Source organism: Myripristis murdjan, chromosome 16 (genome assembly GCF_902150065.1).
Source record: "Myripristis murdjan chromosome 16, fMyrMur1.1, whole genome shotgun sequence".
Classification (NCBI taxonomy): domain Eukaryota; kingdom Metazoa; phylum Chordata; class Actinopteri; order Holocentriformes; family Holocentridae; genus Myripristis; species Myripristis murdjan.
Window position 1 is genome coordinate 21,684,706 of NC_043995.1, and position 21,690 is coordinate 21,706,395.

Genomic DNA, 21,690 nt, shown 5'->3' on the forward strand with positions numbered 1-21,690 from the left:
GACCATGACTTCAGTCCCTTATTTCCAACATTTTATTCAGCATATTTAATATAACATTTAAGAGCATCAGTTTTTATGATACAGTTTTGTTCATAAAGATGGTGTTCACAGAAGAGGGAAAAAAGCTTCAGGGCTTTGGCTGCATTGGTAAAAAGGATATAAATTCCTCTCAACTCGCCGATGAGTTCAGAGATTACCTCTGACCTGACACCATTAAGCTTATTTCCTATTCCTGAAATTGTGGATTGCTGGAATAGTGGTACACTGGCTACTGACAATTACATTTTTTTTTTTTTTACTAATACAGCCAAAGGAGGAGAAAAAAAATAGAAACAGAAAGAGATGGCTTGTGCATTCAGTTAAAATGCATCCATTTGTCCATGTTTGTAGAAGGGGCAAACACTTAAAAGTATGACTATACACTAACCTCAAAAGAAAGGATGTATTTTGTGGCTGTGAGGCAACAAAACAGTGGGACAGATCTTTTCAGATGCCTCCACAGCATCGGCATACATGACAACACATCTGTCTTGGAACACTTCTGAAACAAAATCACAGTATTACATTCACACCATGCCGGGAACGTGCTCTGACCATAGGCCATCCGAATCCTCTCTGCTGCTGCTGTTCACTTCGTCTCTTCCATCTCTCTAAAGTCTCCAGGGTGTGTGGAACTCGGAGAAGGGGAGAGGAGTGCAGTGTGTCGTTTCAAAGTTGTGCATGTACTTCCGTGCCTTGGGGAGAAAAAGACGGGGAGGGGATGGAAGAGGAATGGAGAATGAGAGGTGTAGGAGGGCAATGAACTAAAAGTGCAGAACTTGATTATATTAGGCTCACTCTGTCTGGCTCTGTGCCTTACAAACCTCTCCCATCTCCTTAGTGTTTACATTGAGGTGAATAAAGTCTAATTCGGAAGGCATTACCCAGGGAGGAAAAGCATAGCATTAGCTGTAATTGATGGCACTCCTCTTGTTTGATGTTAAATGACTTCAATAAGCCCAGCTCGGTGAAATATATTACACCAGTCAACCTGAGAGCACAGGTGAGCTGGTTACTATGGCAACCAGAAAAGTGTTCCTCGGCAGTAATGATGTCTGAATAGCTGTGATTTGGAAGTGAAAGAACGGAGGAGGGGGAAGGTAAGCCAACCTTAAACAAGAAAATGGGGGTTATTGGAGAACAGGAAAATTTACCTTTGTGCAACTGAATGGATGGATAAGAAAAATATGGAGAGATTAGATAAAGACAACAGGTGGCTATCCTTTGAACCCAAAAGTAAAAACAACTCTAGTGACTGAGATGATTGCATGAGCAATAAAAGAAATGTATTTTTTATTACCAGGAAGAGAGCCAGCTGCCGCCTCCCCTCTAGTGTCATATCCTCACCTGGAAACACGAGAGACTGTCACACCATGTACAGATGCTGTGAGGAGACATTATATATAGCGCACACATGGTTTATTTGCCCAATTAATGTGAAAAAAAGCTGTCTCACCAACACTCCATGGGAAAAATACATCTCTGTCTGTCTGATAGGACTGCAGCACAGACACACACCAGTCGTCATCCACCTCATACCCGCTGTACACAGACGCTGCAGACAAACACAAGACGGTTGTAAAGTTGTAAAGCTGAGACAAACACCACATTAAAGTATGATTTATATATGACTACAGTTTACAAAAGCTCAGCATGGTGTGCTTTAAGGATTTAACAAGGCATCAGCGATGAGTCATACACAAAATGTATTTATTGATTTAGACATATAATGTATTGATTTAGATAATCATCTTAGTAAGTTATCAAGTAAAAATACAGACATTTGCTTGTTACAGCTTTACTGAGATGCTAGGATTTTTATACTTGGCTCATATAAAATTTATGCCTTGGTAGGAAGCAATTTTACAACATTGGGCTCTAGGTTATGAGAAGCATTTGTTATTAGCATTTTGACACTTTATATACTAAATGATTAATTTAAAAAAAGCAAATCAACAGATTAATTTATAATGAAAATAAGTCAAAGTCTGTGTGTTCACTCACCTTCCTCTATGTGGTTGGAGGCTCCCAGCCACTGTCTTACCACCCTGACCCCTTCATCTGTCATGACCTTGGGGTACCTGGGTGTGAAAGTGACATCACATTTATTACGCTGCATTCATCAGGTTCTGACACACTGATCCCAGCCAACAGAGAGAATGCTGATGAGGTTTTTGAGCACAGACCTGAACTGTAGCAGTTTGAGCAGGAGGTCGTTGCCTCTGTTGGACATGATGTCCTCTGGACCCCTGTGGTACAGCACACAACACAACATCACAGGGTGGCCGCAGCTCAGAGGTTAGCAAAGCTTTTGTGTGACCAGAATGTGGCTGTCTGGGAGAGTGCACTTAAAATGCTCTCCCCTTGCCTCAACATTTACCATCTGCTGTAGATGCCTTTGAGCAAGGCACCTAAACCTCACATATTCTAGTAGAGAGTGGCCAGCTGTAAAGCAGCACAGTAGTACTGAGAGCCTCCCATGTGTGAATGTGTGAAACTATGCAACTGCAAAACAGGAAAACAGCATGAATTCTGTCAACCTTCAGATTCACCTTATAAGCTGAAGGTATAACCTATTTAACAAAAAATGCCAAAAATGCAACAGTTTGTACTTTATAATGCTTATCTAAAAATCTAATTTCTTTTACTTATCGGAAAACTTCGTGTATCAATAGGCATAAATAAAAATTCCCACCAGTGATGATGCACTTTGAGTTTCTGAATAACTCCCCACCTCCACGGCATGAAACTGGCCACGTCACAACATTCAAATGGCAACATGGATCATCAGTTCATTGTTGCGTGTTCAAACTGAGCATCCTGTTTCCTTTACAATCTGGAATTTGTTAAAGCTCAAAATTGTACAAAAAAGCTTTGTCCTGTTTGAGCCAAGCTTATTATTAACAAAAACTAACGAAATAATGAAAACTAGGTGTGAAAAAGTTGAGGTGGCTTACGTTGTGGTGATGATCTCATCTTTGGTTCTCCTGATCAGCAGCACTGGTCCCTGGTATCTGGGAGAAGAACAGGAGCTGCATCAATCACCAGCCCAGTTGCTACGACGTATCGCAATAGGAATTCTAGCTCCAAAACTACAGGATGAGTACACTGTGCAATGTTCAGGACTGCTGCCTGGCCTGTGACTTTTATTACTTGTGTCGCCGTGAGTTCAGATTGTTCCACTCACTTGCAAAGCTGCTCTGCATTGTTGAGGTTCATGTACTGCCTGACTGTGTGTTGTACCAACGGTCCTTAATAAAAACCAAGACAAAGACAGATGGTGAAACAAAAAAGCCTGACACAGCCATCACACTGTATAATATAGGCTACGACCTTTGAGCCCCTGGACTCACTCCAGCTGTCGGGCATGACCTTGAGGGCCAGAGGCAGCAGGTCGTCGAAGGAGGCGTCCAACACCACCGCCTGGATCTCTGGGTATGACATCACTGCCCAACTGGCTGAGAAAGGAAATGCAGAGAAACAGAGAAAAACAAGCAAAGAGGGATAAGCACAGTCAGAAATGTGGCACAGAAATAACAACAATGGCTGTTTATTTGCCACGGTCTGTACCTGTGAATCCTCCTATAGACCAGGCATATATGATAATGTCGCTGAGCTGGAAGCCCAGTTTGTGCACTGCAAACTGGATCACTACATCTATGGCATTAGCCTCATTCTGGGGGAACGGCACTCCCTGGGAGAAAGATATGAATAAAAAAAAATTTAAAAAAAAAGCAACATTTATTTATTATGATTATACATAACAGTGACATTTGACACCATACAAAACCATGCACTTCCAAAAGGAGAAAAGATTTGCACTGTTCCATCACACCGATGATAACAACTCTGGGAGTGTACTTGCGCAATGCTGCCCTGTTCTGACAGTGGAACTAGAATTTCTACATGTCATTGTCTGTCGCTGCCCTATTTAGAGGCACTACAGTAAGTGCAGGGAAAACACTGGAGGTTAATACAGGGGTTTCCAAAGTTTTACATGTTCCCTACCCCAAGCTGACTTTTATTTAGCTGTGGACTCCCATTTGAAGAGATTTTGCTCTATAATAAGTACCCTGATATGAAAAGATATTGAATTATTTATGTCATAATTAAACACTGACAAATAGCTTCCAAAAAAAAGGCAATGTTATAGAAATCATTCATGCATTTTTTTAATGTAACATTCTAATGGATTAGATTATAGGAATACTAAATTATTGCTCATTTTGCTAAATCAGACAGGAGACTGGTTTCTGTTTGAAAGCCTCTGGGTTAATACTTTGGATTATGGTTCACATATAGCTCTACAGGACAATACTGCTTACCGTGCTGCCTCCAAAGCCCGGGTGGTTCCAGCCCAGTACAGAGTAGCCACCTACAGTGCACATCAACACAAAGCTTAACATGAACTCAAATACAACAGCATCTGTTCTGTATTTGCAACAAAAATCCATATCCATATCCCTATAAGATCAAAGGCCTTGTTCAGACTGCATGCAAATCAGATTCAAATCAGATCTCAAAGAAAGACTGTCTGCACTGTTATTTGCAAGTGATCGGATCAGATTTGTGCGCCTGTAATTACCAACCTATCTGCTCGGGTTGCTATGGTGACGATGTAGGCGTCAGTAACTACATACACCAGTGATGTGACTTTTCAATGCGGAAGCAGGAGAATTGTAAAAGAAGCCTCCCCCCAAAGTGCCAGCAGACAATTTATTTCAGCGTCTGTTGTTCTCTGTGTTGTGCTCCATACTGCTCTGCTTGTAGCGGCATGATTTCTATGCAGCACTCTGGAAACTACATTGTCTATATTATGTTGTGTTGCAAGTGACGTAAATGACAGTTTGAAATCCTATTTGAGCATCCAGACTGAGATGCATATGTAGAAATTTGACTGGAATCACATTTCCAACCACCTCCAAAAGTGGTTTGGATCTGATTTGCAACAACTGCATATCATGTGTTTTTTTTTTTTTTTTTTTTTCTGTCCAGACTTTGTAAAATCAATCTCGATATGCCAATAAACAGATTTGGGCAGGCAGTCTCAACAAGGCCCGGGTGCTTTTCTGAAGATTGCTCACCTTCCAATGGAGTGTTCATACAGCCCACCTCGTAGAAGCCTGCATTGCCTTCGCAGCAGATGACCTATTGTAGAGGTCATAAAACATGAAGCTCCATGGGTGCTATGATTCATATGACAATGTATTCAATCAGGCCTTAGGTTACACTGAAGGCACGAAACAACAAACCAGATTAGACATTACCAGAGTCTTGCCATTCCGGCCCCCATCTCTCCTCCGGTCCACAAACATGGTGTCAATCTCATTCCCGTCACAGGCCACCAGCTTGTTCCTTGTGCCATCAAACTACATCAAAACAGACAAAAACATGTACTGAGGATAATTAGCATTTCTCAAAGTGTGTACAGTGTCGGGCTGAGGGAGTGAGTGATAATGCAAGTGTGTTCTTCACCTCTTCGATGAGCCTGGCCTGGCCCTGCTGGAGCATGGGCTTCATGGCTTTCTGCAGTAAACCCACAGAGCCGGGGTACAGCATCCTCCTCCCGAACGAGTGGGCAATCAGAAAACTGGAGAGAGAGAGAAAGAAAGAAAGAGAGAGAAAGAGAGAGAAAGAGAGAGAGAGACAATGAGGTAAATCTGAAAGAATGCTATGTCTATTTTAAACAATGTGGAGAGAGGAGATAGAGGAGGGGTGAAATAAGAGGTCTTGAAGCTTACCACCACAACATACCGTATGCATCCCATTACTGTGCTGCTCATATTAAGCCTGCACTGTGGTCTAAGAGGTTATGAAAAGCCTTTTGTATCGTGTTGCATATAATGTATTTACCTGATGATGTGGCATGGCAGAGTGCGTACAGAGTTGAGGACGCTGTCTGCTGCTCCTCTTAGTCTGGGCTCAGGCTTCAACAGAGAAACACCAGCCTTGGAGAGCTTCCTGCCATACACACAGTCAAAGGCTTACAATGACACAGAGAGACGCCACAAAAACACGATACTTTCAGTGGTTGCTTTTATCCAAAGTGCCACGACTACATGCATTTTTAAAAGCAGCTGGCCCCAGGAGAGTAAGAATTCCTATCCCTGGCAAAGCAAGTGACATGGACACACGTGGCACTTTAGAAATGGCAGAGGAACATAAGAACTAAACTTACGGATTGTCGACTTCGGTCCAGCTGAAGTCTGCTGGCCAATATGAGAAGTCAAAGTCATACCACCTCAGTTTGTTCTACAGGGCAAAAAACATACTCGGATCAGTAACAGTACTGTTCCCTAATCCCCCAGCTGCCAAAAAGTATCTATCAGAGATGAGATTTAAGACCTAAATTGCAATTTTTGTTTTTTCTCTGATTTTCGAAAACATGATAATAGCATTACCAAACTCAGTCCTGTTGCACAGTCTTTGTCTTAGCTGGCCTCACCTTGTTTGCAGGAGTATGATTCTTCCTGGTCTCCTCAAGGATGGAGATGAACTGAAGGTACTCAGAGTTCTTCCATCTCCCCCAACCTTGGGAGAGAGGGAGACGATAGAGAGTGTGTGTGAGAGAAAGAGAGAGAGAGAGAGAGAGAGAGAGAGCAAGTGTAAAGCACAGGAGACACAGTTAGAAACATCCATTCTGCTGCAGAGCCTCAAGGGTGTATTTAGTATGCTTACTCGGTGTAGACCTTGTGCAACTGTCTCAATGTTAATGAAATCCTATTGGCATGCAGCGGCATATGCAGCATACAAGTACATGTTGATATCTAGAGATGAGTTGAATTAGTCAGAGCGTCCGCATCAGTGGGAGCTCACAGCCTCACCTCTAAGACAGGCCACTCCGAGAAGACACACCAGGACTGTTCCGATGTACTGACTAACTGGAACCAACTTGCTGCTGCAGATGTAGCCTGGAAAACACTGACAATTATTAATAGCTAACTAATAACTATCTTACAAGAATGTGCATGAATCAATATCAGACGCCCAATTACACACAGAAGAGTAGCAGGCAACCTCAAGCAATTAATTTCCATTGACTAACAGTCTTGCTGGACAATTCAGCTGATTAATTTCATATTAGACATCCAAGCAGTGGGATAGAGCAACAAGCGCTAATAATTGCTGTTGATCCTTAATACAAAGATCAATGTCATGAAAAAGACACATCCTGACAGTCAAAGGAAAGGCTTCTAAAGAAATGCATCAAACTTGCCTTTAAAAAATAAAGTTGTACCGTGCACTAAAAAAGAAAAACAATGGCTTCAGTCTGTTATGGGATTTGCCAGTCTCTTTTTACAGGGGACACACTCTCCTTTGGGACAATCATCGCTGTCCCACAGAAGCCTGTGTGAACTGCCGGGGTACCGACTTGCATCAACTCAGCTGATTAACTTCACAACACAGAGAGCTCACACACACACACACAGACACGCACACACACACACACAGAGAGAGAGAGAGAGAGAGAGAGAACGTACCTTTCCTGTAGAGATAGCAGAGTAGAAGAGGGGAACTGTAGTAGGACAGAGACCACAGTGCTGAAGCCTGTAGGAGAAGCACACGCACACACACACGCACACGCACGCACACACACACACACACACACACACACACACACACACACACACACACACACACACACACACACACATTACTTGACAGAATCATTCCACTTGTTATAACATTATCAATCAAATACAACCATACTGACCCAACCAAGGATGCTATCAGTGTGTTTTTCCAGACTCCTGGGTTGGTAGCTCCATCCCTGGCAACAGAGCAATAAGTGGTTACTTCTTAAGACTTGACTGCACTCTGGTCAAACAGATAAAACACATGAAACATTTGACTTTACCTAGCTAGTGGCACCGCCTGTAGCCATATCAGTCTTGCTACAGAGACACAGACTAAACTTATACGGCCCAGCAGCACATTCTCCTTTCTTTGACTGGGCTATTACTGTAATTCCTTCCTATCTTCTGTTTTCTTGCCCACAGTAAGTCTATTTTGGGCTTCACTAAGTAGAACAACTGCGCTAACGTCATGGAGCAAAACAGCCCCTAAAGCTAATCTGTCGCTATAAGCAGTGGCCGGGGGAAAGACTTCTGATTTTTTCCTGAGATAATAAAACCATACGAAAGCATGCCACAACTGAGCTTTTGAATGTGGAATCGATATGTACACACACTAGGACATCGGTTGTGCGACCCCCCGACAACAGGACTTCAAAAACACAGTTGACACTTCCGGGCCGCAGCCCGAGCTACACCGCTGCTAATTCATTTGATTTTTTGCTCAGTTCTCGCTGTCGGTTGTGGTCAGACAGACACAAAACACTGAAAACAGCCATACCCTCCTCCCCGCCCTGCCTTCGGGCCGAGACTGCTCCGGTGCACGGTGAACTCGCTGCAGATGAGGCCCTAAAAGACAACGGAGCCACATCCAACCGGCCATTCTTCCACTACGAAACGACTACGGAAGCCGGCACTAGCCAAACGTTGTAAAAGGCGAAAGCGCTAAGAGCATGATGTACTTTTAAGTGTACACAGGCACCTTTCCAGAAAACGATATTAATAAGCACGGGGATGTTATTAACTAAACAAATGTCAAGTGTCACAACACATTCAGAAAATCAAAAACGAGCCAAAATAAAACCAGCCAGAGCATCTATGGAGTGCAATTCACTAACACCGGCAACTGCTGCCCTTATTATAAAGCTCATTCCTTGTCAGCAGTGTTTGTATCCCCAAAGTGTGTCATGAAAGCATCCCAAATTACCTTGAAGTCATTGCAATACTTTATTTTCTGACAGGGGTAATGTGGCTCGCAGATAAGGTTTTAAATTACACTGACACAGACCATAAAGCACAATATACAAGGCAAGACAGCGACAATATATCAGTGGTAGTTACAAAGAGTTATAGTAACGTAAAACTACGACAATAGAAAACATATCATACGAACATCCAGTAGCATTTCCCTGAAGCACAGAACTTTTTCTTAACTATGACATGACATTCAGTTGTTAGTTTTCTTTATAAAGGCCCTCTGCTGCAGCTGGGAACTGAGTGGATGTGACAGTTGGATGAGGATGAGATGTGGGTAGGTGATCAGCCCTGACACTGCTCGTATCTGAAAAGAGAACACAAAGGCAAACTTGCACAAATTCAGCCATCCTCCAGTCTCTTTTATTCTTCCTTAAACACAAACATAGACATCCCACGCAACAAACAACACACAGGCGAAGTGCTGTCAGTGCAAAGCGTGATATTGTGCCACAGTGTCAGAGTGATGTTCAGGCCAGCGTGATTGGTGAGTGTGAGAAGACTGTGAAGGGCAGATGAGTGACAGCGCGTATACACACACTCCCACACACACACACACACACACACACATGCACGCACACACACATGGACACGTTATAGTACCTACATACAACACAGGTTGACCCAAGGCTGTTTGCTTACCGCTCCAGTTCCTTATAGACATCATCCTCTCCTCTTGGCTTCAAATCCTGGCAAAGAGAAGAGAGAAGGGGGAAGGGAGGCAGGGGGAAGATTGGGAGAGAGGGCAGTGAAGAGGAGGATGAGGAAAGAGATCCATGGTGGAAAGGCTAGATTTATGTCTGTCCAATGTGTAATGCGATTGATTTGTTAATATCTCTAATGTAAGGGTGACAGGTGAGAAGCAACGGGTTTATCTGCGAGAGGGCTGACGGATTGGTTGAGGGAACTGGGAGTGTAAGGAAAGACATATCTGCTGACAGCTTAGGGAGAGAGAGAGCAAGAGATGAATAGAGAGACAGAGAGACAGAGAGAGAGAGAGAGAGAGAGAGAGAGGGAGAATTTGTGTGTATTGGTGGATGTGAGCATTGCGGATCTTCACACGCTCGCCACGCTTGTGTGTCTGCGCGGGGGACAACACAATAACTCACCATGTAGACCGAACCCTGGGGAGAAGTCTGCAGGGAAGCAAGGAGAACAGAGAAAATGGATTTAATGAACAGCTAATGACAGACAGGGAGGGACAGTGGGAATGGGAGGAAAAACAGAAACGGAGGTGGAAAGCAATAAAAAACAAAACTGTGTAATGGAGACAGGGGAAAGACAGAGAAGAGGCGGGTGGATAAGATTGAAAGGGAAAGATAAAGAGGGTTGCATACCAGAGGGGAAGAGTGGGAGTGGAGGTGAATTGAAGCTAGGGCAGATGAGAGGGGAAATTCATCAGAGGATATTGAGATACTGAGAACGTGGGAATTCATCACCTGTCTGATGTCCTCAGGATTCTCATAGATGTTCTCTGCTTCGCCCGAGTAGTGAGAGAGAGACTGCTCAATACCTGTGCTCAGAGAGAGAGAGAGAGTCACACACACACACACACACACACGCACAGACAGACAGTGAGGGGGGCCAGATTCATTACATCGACCTCAGAGGATGTCATGGCCCAGATCATTCACTCGCAGCTGACAGGGGCCGAGGATGGACTGAACACAAAGGACTGTCAAAAAAGAAAACGCCGGAAGACTCACCGCGACCAGAAATGTGTCCCTGTCTCCATAGCAACACACCGACAGCCGCAGCAACCAGGGGCACCAGGAGTAATAAAGCAAAGAGAGAAGGGTGCAGGGGGGTGGTAGTGACACTCACAATCCCTACAAAAGGAAAAAGTGTGTGTGAGAGAGGGAAATAGACGAAGAGAGAAAGAGAGAGGGGGGGGGGGGGGAGAGAGAGAGAGAGAGAGAGAGAGAGAGAGAGAGAGAGAAACAGAATTGTTCTCAAGACCAGTGCTTAAATAAAACTCAAGCAGATTGCATGGAGTGTATAGTTGAATTGAATCAGCTATGCGAGGAAGTTATTTGCCGTCTTCTCCTCCTAAAGACAAAAGGGGGCAATGCTGCTTTACATGAGCGCTTGACGGAGCTGGGACACGGCGCCATTCAAATTCCCTCAACATGTTACATGCATTTGCATCATGCTGCTGTCATTCGTAGACAATAGGTGCAGTACAAGAGAGTGAGGAAATCCAGGCATCATCAGACAGAAAAGAAAGAGTAGCCTGTGATGTACAGCGGCTCAGTGTACATCAGTCTGACAGACACTCGGCTCGGACAGTAAGTGCTGTCAATATGTCTGGCTGGGTAGAAGAAAAGCACCAGTATCAAGGAGTCCAAGGCAATGAATAACCGCTATTAGATCCTTCCAGCAAACACTGGCAGGTCATTGCGGGTTGCTGCTTCCGTAGGCAGTCATCACATCCAGGGTTGTACACCTCCTAATTATACTGAATATTTCATATTTAGAGTAAATGCGCAGTGGCTGCAGGGAAACAAGGAGTTTCACATTGCACTACCTTGACATCTGATCCGTGCAACCAAATGCCTTAAGGCGAACTGAAAAACCTGACCATGTAAATTACATTCTTTTGAGCCAAACCCTATGAATGGAGCACATGAAAACAGGGGGGGGCAGATATGGAGACGTGATTATGATGCAGGCATTACATAACCAAACCATTAGCTCACTGTAGTAATAGTCAAATTTGGTGGGAAGAGCAGCACACATGATCACACTTGTCAGGTTTGTTTGCATAATGAGGATGACATCAGTCTTGCAAAAACACAGCCACTGGGCGACACATGAGCCGGGAGGGGAGGTGCTAGTTTCCACAGAGACTGCTGTAATTTAGTGTACCTGAACAAGTGTTCTGCTGCTGCTGCCAATGCACAGTGCGCCGAGCACAAAGCAATCAGATCTGCCAGAAATGCTGGGGAAAAAGAGGAGTCTGATGTTTTATTACTACTTTGCAAATCACAAAACAGACTGTTTATGATTATCATTATTTAAACACGTGGGATATAATTGCCAGGGATGTGAAGTTGCTCGATGGACAGAAACCTGGAGAGAGGCCAGTCCAGGAAAACTTCTCATCAGCTTTCCACAACTTTTGTTTGTAGAGGGACTGGCCTTCAGACTTCACCTTAGCCCCGGTGTCACGGCTTCCAGCTAGCTTTAAAATAATCAATCGTTACGTGCTGTGTGAGAAGTAATTGATTGGTGTGAGCCTGTGTGTGTGTGTGTGTGTGTGTGTAGAGTCTGCTAATGGAATATTGTGGTGAGATCTGACCCCAGGACTGACCTGCACTGTTCTCCATGCCAGCTTTAACGCATGAATTATGGTAATTGAGTGCAGTGAAGTGAGGCATAAATACCCTCACTCTCTCTCTCTCTACTGCCCCCTCCCCCTCTGTCTTTCATCTCCCCCTATCTCCCTTCTTCCTTTCCTCTATTGGCACTTCCTTCCTACCTCGTCTATTTCATCTCAAATGAGGTAGGGGGTGATTTATATCAGTGTGATTGTAGGGGAGGGCAGCTGATGGAAGGCAGGCCAAAGAACTGCTCAAATGCTTTGCAAATCATAGGCCATCTCAGGATAGCAAATGATTGCAAAACATCCCTGACATTTGAAATATTTTGTGCACTGCAGAACAGAATGATTGCTTCAATTTTGCATTTTTCCTAACTGTGTCATCGGCGACTGAAATTCTATTATGTAGTTTTGTTTCAGCGTGTATGACTTGTGTAGCTCTACAAGGCTTCACTCTCATATTTGGCTTACCATACATAACATATACTACTGTTTTGATAGTTTTATTGAAGCAAGCAGCAGCCAAAACCCATGTTGGTTCAGCTCTCTCTTCACATAACCCACCCTCCTAGGACTCACCTTCTGCAGTATCCCATAATCTCTGAGGAAAAAAAGTACTATTCAACATCTGATCAAGCCTCTGCAATGAGACCAATCCTTTTCCTTTCTCTGCCTCTCTCCACCTCTCTTTTCCCTATGTACATTACTCTTATTCCGGTATCATCAGTGTGCATCATGATGAGCTCTGGGCTCCTCAGCACAAGTGATGTATTGGGGTGTGGGGACTGAGCTCATCACTGCTAAGAGATCCATTCAACTGTCACTGCCATGCTGCACTCCTGCACAGCCACCAATACAATAAACTTGAATAATTTACTATTCGTGGCCAGCTATGTCCTGAGGTCCTCTCTCTTTATATCCACATACTATGATGAGAAAAATACTTTATAGAGATAATATTGTATAATTTATAGAAACAGAAGTCAAGTAGGACTGTGGTGTTTTTTTTTTTTTATGAAAGATATGACCTTGACTTGTGAACCAAGTTGTTCCTGTGTTGGTTTCCTGCAAACAGCAAACCTTTCGGTCACACAGTGTTCTTGACCTGCAATCTGTTTAACAACATTAAGAAAACATGACATATGGCATCTGTCAGGAGCTTTCCCTACTCTGTAAACTGTTGAGACTTTATGTCTGCAAACGCGGTGGAGGCAGCCTGGCAGATAGCTTGACCTGGAGCTGGCTTGAATGCACAGCAGAACGCTTCACGGAGCACATATCCAAGAGAATCACCCACATTCATGGTTCACATCTCCACAGAGCTGACAGGGAGTCTGCCAGGACTCGCGTGTTAGTCATATTCTACGGCCACAGAAAAATGTACAAAACAAGCTAGTCATTGCGACCCTGAATATCTCTCCCACCTTCGGGGGGCAGTGTGACAGTGTGTGTGGCCCAGATGGTCTGCCCGTTAGTCAGCTGCAGGGTGCAGGTGTAGTTGCCAGCTGTGTCGGAGGTGATGGGCAGGGGCAGGGTGGTGGTGATGATGCCAGGGCTGTGTGAGAAGCTCTGCAGCTTGCGACTCTGGTTTTGGTAGGTCCAACCAGCACGTTTCACCTGAGACCTCTCCGAGTACTGGCACAACAACTCCAGCTTCGAAGCAGATAGAGTTGACCTGACTGCAAAGATAAGATAAGAGCAGAGGCATGGCAGGGAAAGTTTTGGACAGAGAAAAAACAGTGAGACACGGTGACAAAGTGTGTTGAAGGGCAGTGTGTGAATACAGAAAAGGCCAAGGACAGATAGAGGGTAAGAAAGGAAAGAGGAGAGTGATATGAAAAACAATGAACATTTCAGAGAGGGGTCAAAATAATATATATTCATTAACATGATTTGCTGCTAATGCCTTGGTTGACTGTGACTGATGCTTAGTGTCTCATCAAACTGAAATGAGAATCCATCTGGGTGTAATCAAGCACCACAGGCGCACCCACCCACCCACACACACCCACCCACACACGCACACTCGCACATACACACACACACACACACACACACACACACACACACACACACACACACACACAAATACAACCACACTCACACTCTCTCACACACATACATACATTTCAGCCTTGATTAGAGTGATCAGTGTGGGCCACCTACAGCCTTGGTGGGAGGGCAGCAGGTATAATCATACATAATGATACTTATAATGAGGTGGGGTAAAAATATATGCATCACATGATTGGTGTGTGTGCGTGTGTGTGTGTGCAAGAGATGCAGATGTGTGAAGCAAGGTGACAGTGACAGATCGGCTGGTCATGTCTGGGCAGCTGTGATGGATGCTGGTGGGACTGTGATTAGTAAAGCCTTCCAAGGCCGCTGTGACGGGACGACGTGTGTGTGCAGGGCTGAGTGTGTGTGTGTGTGTGTGTGTGTATGTGTGTGAGTGAGTGACGAGACATGCATTCTGTGTGTTTTTGCACAACAACTGAGACTTCCCTATAGTTCATTCATAAAATCGACAGGTGTCCTGCTCAGTTTTATCGCCCTGAGATCTATTGAAATGGGCAAATGTTCATTTTCACAAGTATTATTTTAAATATAGAACTTTGGATTAACAAGATTCAAGATTTAAGATTCAATTTGATTCATGATTCACTAGCTGGTAATCCATCCAACTACCCACCTTGATTTGAGTTTAGGAAGCATAATGTGCGTCAATGTTTTGACTCAGAACTTTTAGCAATGAAATAAACATAATGAAACACTATCCTTTTTCTTCTGAAATGTGAAAAAAATATATATTATTGATAAAAAAAAAAGTTGGTATGGTATTCTGTAAGATAAAAACAATGATCTGCCTTTTCTCTTAATAATTGAGAAAGATTGGATTCACGGCAGTTCTTATCAATTCAGGCTGAAGTTACAGCAATTCAGCCTTTGTCTTTATGTTTTTAGCACATCGGTGCAGCTGAAAGAGGAAATCGATATGTTGAGGCAAGCAATAGATCATTACTCCCCTACTATAAATGTATTATTGTAATATTGCAATGTTTTATTGATGCTTTTAGGAAATTCTCTTTGCAGTCAGTCTTTGCAGACTGCAGTCAGGCTGCATGTTAAGCTACAGAGCGGCACAAGGAGCTGCCAGGCACTCAGTTTCTTGCTCAAGGACACTTCAGCCCGATGGACTGAACTAAGGACCCTCTACTTTCTGCATCGCCATGCTGCCTCTGCGCTTATTTTGCTACTAATTTGCATTTTGTAATGATTGCATAAACTATGTGTCAAGTGAGAACATGCATCATGAATTTGTTATGAAAGGAAACATACAGAATGGCTTTTGAACAGGTGTGTTACTTTGTACTGTATTTTGGATGTGAGACTATGAAAGATAACCCCAAATTTAAAAGACTGTCATTTCATTGCTATTATTTGGCAGAAAGCCTGTCCTTCAAACTTGCATTTTTTTTTTTTTATCTCCTTCTCTTTATCCTACCCACCCTCCTGATCCATACCTTTCAGCACAGTGAGGACAGTCCTCTGGCTGAGGATGTTGTCATTGAGGAAAACCTTACAGATATAGTGACCACCATCTTTGATTCCAGGGGTGAGCAGAAAGGAGAAGCTTCCCTCCTGGGCGTTGTAGGGGGGGCCTGCCAGCTGGATCTTCGGGCCTCGCTCAGACATACGGGTGAAGCCCCTCCACCGGTCATATGCATACACCAACTTCATGCTATCCTGCTTCTTGTTGTCTGGAGGTTGCCAGTAGAGCAGGACATAATCTCCCTGGATAGCAGGACAGGACAGGCGGAAGGAAGTCTGAGCCACAGTGGCGGTGATCTTAGAGCCTGGGGGCCAGAGAGTATAGGAGCACAGGCGGAGGGAGAGAAGGAAAATATGGGAAACCAGTGAAGTAAAACAAGAAAGCAAAAGTAGGCAAAAGACAGAGCAGAGGCATTGAAAGGGAATTGAAAAAGAAGTTGAATAAAAAAAAGGGTGAATTGAAGGTGAAGGCGGAGAGAGAAAACACAATAGCAAGAGAGGAGGTTACCAACAATAGAAATTAGGCTCATTTACGGTGAGTTACTGCCTGAGTTGCGTTCTACTCTGCCTGATTAGCAAGCTGCTAACACAGGCCTTTCAGACTGCTTGTGTTAGAGAGTCACTCACCGTGTGTTTTATTGGTAAATAAGGCCACCTTGTCAGCTGTAGAGAGATGAGAGGCAAGGAAGTGAAAAGAGCAAAAAGCAAATAATGAATAATACATAACTGTAGCAACTATAATATTCACTGGAGGACTGGCTGAATTTTAGTGCAGATCTACCGCAGACTTCTGAGTTTTGAAACTGGTCTGTAAAAGTAAATACTTTGAAGAACTATAGCTACAGGATGCTTAAATAAGTAATGCCACTGCAGGAGGTTCTGGCACTGATGCCCGTTCATACCATCAACAAAAGCAATACCAAATGTATTCTATTCCCCAGTGTTTCTCCCATTTCCTCCCTGCACTTCGTCTCACCGTCGATGGCCACCTGCACGTGGAAGGGGAAGAGGGTGTGACTGCTGTTACCCCTGGGGTGTGCCATGCAGAGATAGGCCCCGCTGTCAGTAGACGAAAACTGTGGCAGCTTGGCCACTGTCCCGTTGTTTCTCATTTTCTCTGACCTCATGGGAAAGCCACCAGGTCTTGCCCAGGTAATCTTGGTGATAGCGATGTTGGGATTAACACTGGCAATCAGCCGCAGGGTACTGTTATGTGGAATAGGCACTGCAGGGACGATGGTGACTGGAGACAAAGGGGACACAAGCAGGATAAGATTTGGACAGGGCGAAGAACTGATATCGTAAATGTATCAATCCATCCATCAGTCTGTCTGTCTATCTATCATTTAGAGAGCATACGAGACATGTTAATCAAGAGGCTTTAATATTAGAGGTTAAAATAAAATCTATATACAAAATAATCGTACAAAACTAAAATACAGAACGACTGGCATTTAAAAGGGTAAGAGAAAGACAATTATCCACAGAATAGCTATGCATCAAAATGGGGGCACAGGAGGTGCAAGATTCAATTATAGCCTGCTGATTGTTTTACCTGTAAGGATGGCTAACAGGATAATCCTCTCCTTCAGTGTCCTCTCTTGCTGTTTTATCAAGCAATAATAGAGACCTTGGTCTTCCATTTTGGGGAGAAAGTACAGAGAGAAAATGCCAGTGTCCTGAAAGTTAGAGTCCTGCAAACGCATGGATGCCTTTGAGGCACCACCAGAGAACTCCTTCATTTCATTGGCCGAGAGGACCAGTTTCTCTTTCTCCTCATTAAATGGCTTCATTATCCAGTTGATGGCTACAGCACCTCTTACTGTCTCGTCAATACAGAGCAAGACGGTAGGTGTGTCCACTTTTGTGACCACAACGTCATTCCAGGTGATATCTGAATGTGAGAGACAGAAAATTCCACATTATCCAAAAAAAAAAAAAAAAAAAAAAAAATGCTGAACTTTACTCTTACTGTTTTGAACCGGCCCTTAATGACTGTCTGATTCAGATCTGGTTAAACATATGTGTGAACTCTCCAGGCCAACCGGTGGTATCATCTGACCAGCTGGCAGGAGCAAGGAGTGAAAATCAGACAAGATGAAAGTTAACACGGAGCTTCTTCTCCAACTGGATGTGACGAGGCAAAACTTTTCTGGCTGCTCTAGGATGAGGAAGAACTTTATGCATGATTCATGGTGCATCTTCAATGAAACCGGTGTTGCTATTATTCATTCATGTTTACACTCTAATGTACCTCAGCAGCATGAGCATTTTCAAGTGCAGTGAAATCACGCAGCGGCTACTTTCTACAAATCCAAGCGTTCCATACCTGTAATGGCTGCGCCACAGTGAGTGATGACTGAGGATGAAACAAGAGTGAGAGCAACAAAAGTGAGAAAACACGAATCCATGACACATTCAAGGGAAGAAAAAAAAAACCTGCCTACACCAGCTTTCTCTTCAACACTGTGGCCTTCCGAAGTCACTAAATAGAGTCTTGCAGTATTTCTGGTGTTTATAACTGGCATGTCAAGGACCTGCATGTGTGTACTTTCTGTCAAACAGGATATGACATGACTGAAATGGGGATAATCGACAGGAAACGTCTTTCACTATCATTATTATGTGTGTGTGAAATACTGATAAACTATTTGGAATGGCACTGCCACAACTCCTCAAAAACTTCTTCCACTACAACGCAGGCCCACTGTGAAACTTAACTTTGCTGGGCGAACAGTTATGGAACTACTGACCCCAACATTCAGTCTGACAAAAGGAATGAGCATGTACTGACTGCATTCATGTGTGTATCGCTATGTGCGTGTGAAAAAGAGAAAATGATAAGAACGGCAGAGAGCAAGGGATTGAGGGAGATGAAAAAGCAAGAAATAAAGAGTTTGGGTTAGTGTGGGAGCACAGCAACCCCTAGGCTACATGTCTTTACATCCCATAAATGTCTTTAATTAAGCTAAAGGTATTATCAGCTCCTCTGAGCGCTATTACAGATTTTTCCATAATTACCATTGGGTGAATGGGGGCGGCTGGGAGAAAGAGAGAGAGGGGAGAGAAAGCAGAACTCTGCTGTGGGTGTCTAATGACAGAGAAAGAGAAGAGAAAAAAGGCAGAGCAGAAAGAGGGAGAAATATAGAGGTAGAGATGCTAAGACTGAATGAGAAAAAAAAACAGAGAGAGAGAGAGAAAGGAGAGAGTACAAGGGAACAGAGACAATGTGACTTCAAAGAAGCCAGTGGCTGGTGACACAGAGCATGGTACTGATCCTGTGGCCCCTCCCCTATGGGTAAATAATCACCATAAGCCCTGGCTCTGCCTAATGAATCCACTGCCAGTGAGCTAATATCAGTTAACTATGCGCTTCATTATCACTACCACAGACCCCCGGGAAGCACAAGGATGAAGAATAGAATGAATAGCAGCTAGGAGTGAAGGACAAGTGGACAAAGGAAATCAAATGACACAGGGAGAGGGAGGGAGAAATGAAAAGAGAGGAAAGTGAAGTGTGGAAGGAGGTGTTGGCGGTGTGAGGCGAGGGAAAAAGAAGAGGTGAGTTATAAGTGGGTGATAGCTGGAGGTGGTAAATGTGAAGGATAAAGTATGGGCAAGAGTAAACGCTGAACAGGAAAAGAGGGAATGGGATGGATTATAAGTCTTCCATTTTGGCGGAGACTTTTATTCAAGGCTTCTTACACTGTCACGAATACATAGATTTTAGTGTGGCTGGCCCCTGTGGGAACTAAACCCCTTGCCTTGACTGTGTTAGTGCCATATTCAAATTTCTGAGCTACAGGTCCGCGGGATGGCTGCAGAAATGCAGTAATGCAAAGTATCCCACTGCTGGCATTCATACCCACTGTGCCTTGTTTACATGGCAGGTACTTTCATCATCTAAAGGCACAGTTGTTAGATTATAGAGAGCTGAGGGAGAAGAGGAAAAAAAAATCATACCCAATATCTACAGAGGAAAAAATCAAACATCTATTTGATATTTTATTCATATTGTTGGTGTGCAGGTTCTTCATGGCCTCTGACCTTCAACAGTGTCTGAAATCCAGACTTGAGAAATCCAGTCTTGAGGATAGAGAGGGGTTAATGCTGGCAGGGAAATTTGGAAATAGAATTGAGCAGAAGGAGCAGCATAGTTTGAAGTATGTAAGTTATGAAGATGTAATTATATTGGCTGTAAAACACTTGGGTGTAGGGATTAGACCTAAACCAGATAATGCCTTTGCTATGCTATGCACTCAGCTTCGGAGGAAAATAGGGCAAAATGGATTGAAGTTATTCTGTGGAGCAATTTCTCATCACCAGAGAGACAACTGGAATCTGTAAATAGATACATGAAAGGCGTTTTCCTCCTAATTTGAATTTGCTGTCTGCCACTAGGTTTTTATTTTGACGTTCATTAATGAATGTTTATTGATTGTGACATCGCGGTGTTAGGAGTTAGATTAACATGAGCAAATTCTATGCTCAAAGGAACCAGCAGAGGGCGCATGAATCATCCATTTCTACGGACCACACCACGACAGCACAACATAATTGTCAGGCTTGGATAAATTGGATGGTCACTTTTTCGTATCATTCCAGTTTAGGTGCCGTTTTTTTGTTGCAGAAGATTTATCTAAATGACTTTGGAAATGATGTAAGACATTGGAGCCACTGATGAAGGCCACTAGATGCAAATTGGCGATAGACATGCTATGTGTGGACGTGAGTTGAGTTACATATGCTTTCACAATTCTTCCTATAAACGTGGACGTATTTCCCCTAATGCTAATGCAATACTTTGGTTTTGCCGATGATGAAATATTCATGCATCAAACCAAAAAAAAAAAAAAAAAAAAAAATCCTGGGCAGCATACTGGCTGACTAGTTGCGAGTGATGTTTTTTAAGGAAATGCTTGTGGCACTCTCAACAAGTTGCTCCCCAAGCCCCCCTCTCCGCTCCCTCCAGCTCCGGCCTAATTGGTTTTGGGAAGCGATGGTGTGACGTCGCTCTATTTGATGACATCACACGGCCACTCACCCAGTTGGAGCGCTGAGCGCTGCCAGACCCAGTGAGGAACTAGTTGGTGGAGCGCAGAGAGCAGCACTTCATTATATCCAAAGCACCATCTGGGGGAAATATTCACCTGTGCACCGCCGGGACGATTTCGAAAGGATTTTCATTAATTTTAACGAACTCCGTCTTAAAGGCGCAGTAAAGGACACTTGAGACGAGAATCTTTGTCGGACCCCTGGTTTGTCCTGTAGACCGATAACTTTTGCCGGGATAGAGTCTTGTCCTAGACGGGAATTGTTTTTATTCCCTCATAAAAACGTCGCTTCGACTTTACATTTAGGGAGAGACTGTGCGTGCCCGGTTTAATAAAGAGGACCATAATCACCATGGCGAGACATGACGCTCGAAATTGGCATGACTGCACAAAAATGATCGGACTGCTCAGCTTGGTCACGTCGGTTATTATGCACGGTAAGGAATTGTCACTTGAATAACTTAAGCTGTATGTCTACAACTCATCAGCAACACACACATGCATTCAATTTATTGTCCTCACCTTTAAAATGTATCTACATAAACCAAAAGCTGTGCACCTGTCAGGGCGGTGATAGGAGGGGAAAATTGCCCAGGTGATTTCTCACCGCCTAGGGCTTAAGCACCTTTGAAAAATTACAAACATCGAAACTGCACTTTGAAACATTTGTGTGGAGGCGAGGCAGCCCGCTCGATAATTGTACCTCTGATTGGATTTTATCAGGGTTTTTTTTTCTCCATCACGCGCCTTATCTGTCTCTCTCTCTCGCTCTCTCTCTCGGTTTGACCCGAGTTTCGGTGACTCAACGCCATGTTAGGTTTTCCTAAGGTGTGGCTCTCTCGGGCAAGGTGTTTTTCCCAGGTGCCTTCCGGGAGCAGGGCCCTCGTGTCCTCAT

At 43.8% G+C, this 21,690-nt stretch overlaps 3 protein-coding genes across 5 annotated transcripts in view; 1 reads left to right on the forward strand and 2 right to left on the reverse strand.

The window, feature by feature from the left end:
• Positions 1–9: 9 nt before the first annotated feature.
• On the reverse strand, positions 10–8,534 carry abhd16a (abhydrolase domain containing 16A, phospholipase). The gene is made up of 20 exons (XM_030073039.1): positions 8,395–8,534; positions 7,754–7,810; positions 7,521–7,587; positions 6,864–6,950; positions 6,485–6,570; positions 6,218–6,291; positions 5,893–6,000; positions 5,515–5,629; positions 5,307–5,408; positions 5,124–5,187; positions 4,365–4,414; positions 3,610–3,733; positions 3,393–3,497; positions 3,227–3,290; positions 2,997–3,053; positions 2,226–2,288; positions 2,044–2,120; positions 1,496–1,594; positions 1,340–1,386; positions 10–734 (listed from the first exon to the last, which is right to left on the reverse strand). The coding sequence occupies exons 1-20, from the start codon at positions 8,494–8,496 to the stop codon at positions 651–653; spliced, it is 1,632 nt and encodes a 543-aa protein (XP_029928899.1). The 5' UTR covers positions 8,497–8,534; the 3' UTR covers positions 10–650.
• A 325-nt stretch (positions 8,535–8,859) lies between these two features.
• Positions 8,860–18,012, reverse strand: g6fl (g6f-like). Its single transcript, XM_030072132.1, has 12 exons — positions 17,996–18,012; positions 17,787–17,806; positions 17,297–17,635; positions 16,718–16,984; positions 16,369–16,404; positions 15,714–16,046; positions 13,614–13,868; positions 10,574–10,696; positions 10,307–10,380; positions 9,977–10,003; positions 9,510–9,556; positions 8,860–9,174 (listed from the first exon to the last, which is right to left on the reverse strand). The coding sequence occupies exons 1-12, from the start codon at positions 18,010–18,012 to the stop codon at positions 9,153–9,155; spliced, it is 1,560 nt and encodes a 519-aa protein (XP_029927992.1). The 3' UTR covers positions 8,860–9,152.
• Positions 18,013–20,781: 2,769 nt separating this feature from the next.
• The window catches only part of LOC115374223 (poliovirus receptor homolog), a 77,603-nt gene continuing 76,694 nt past the window's right edge, over positions 20,782–21,690 (forward strand). For 2 of the 3 annotated variants that reach the window (XM_030073041.1, XM_030073042.1), the window contains exon 1: positions 20,791–21,232. In XM_030073041.1, the coding sequence (XP_029928901.1) occupies positions 21,148–21,232 (85 nt within the window). In that variant the 5' untranslated portion in view covers positions 20,791–21,147. Of the gene's footprint in view, positions 21,233–21,690 lie in introns of all 3 variants that reach the window. The other variant, XM_030073040.1, reaches the window with a different exon arrangement.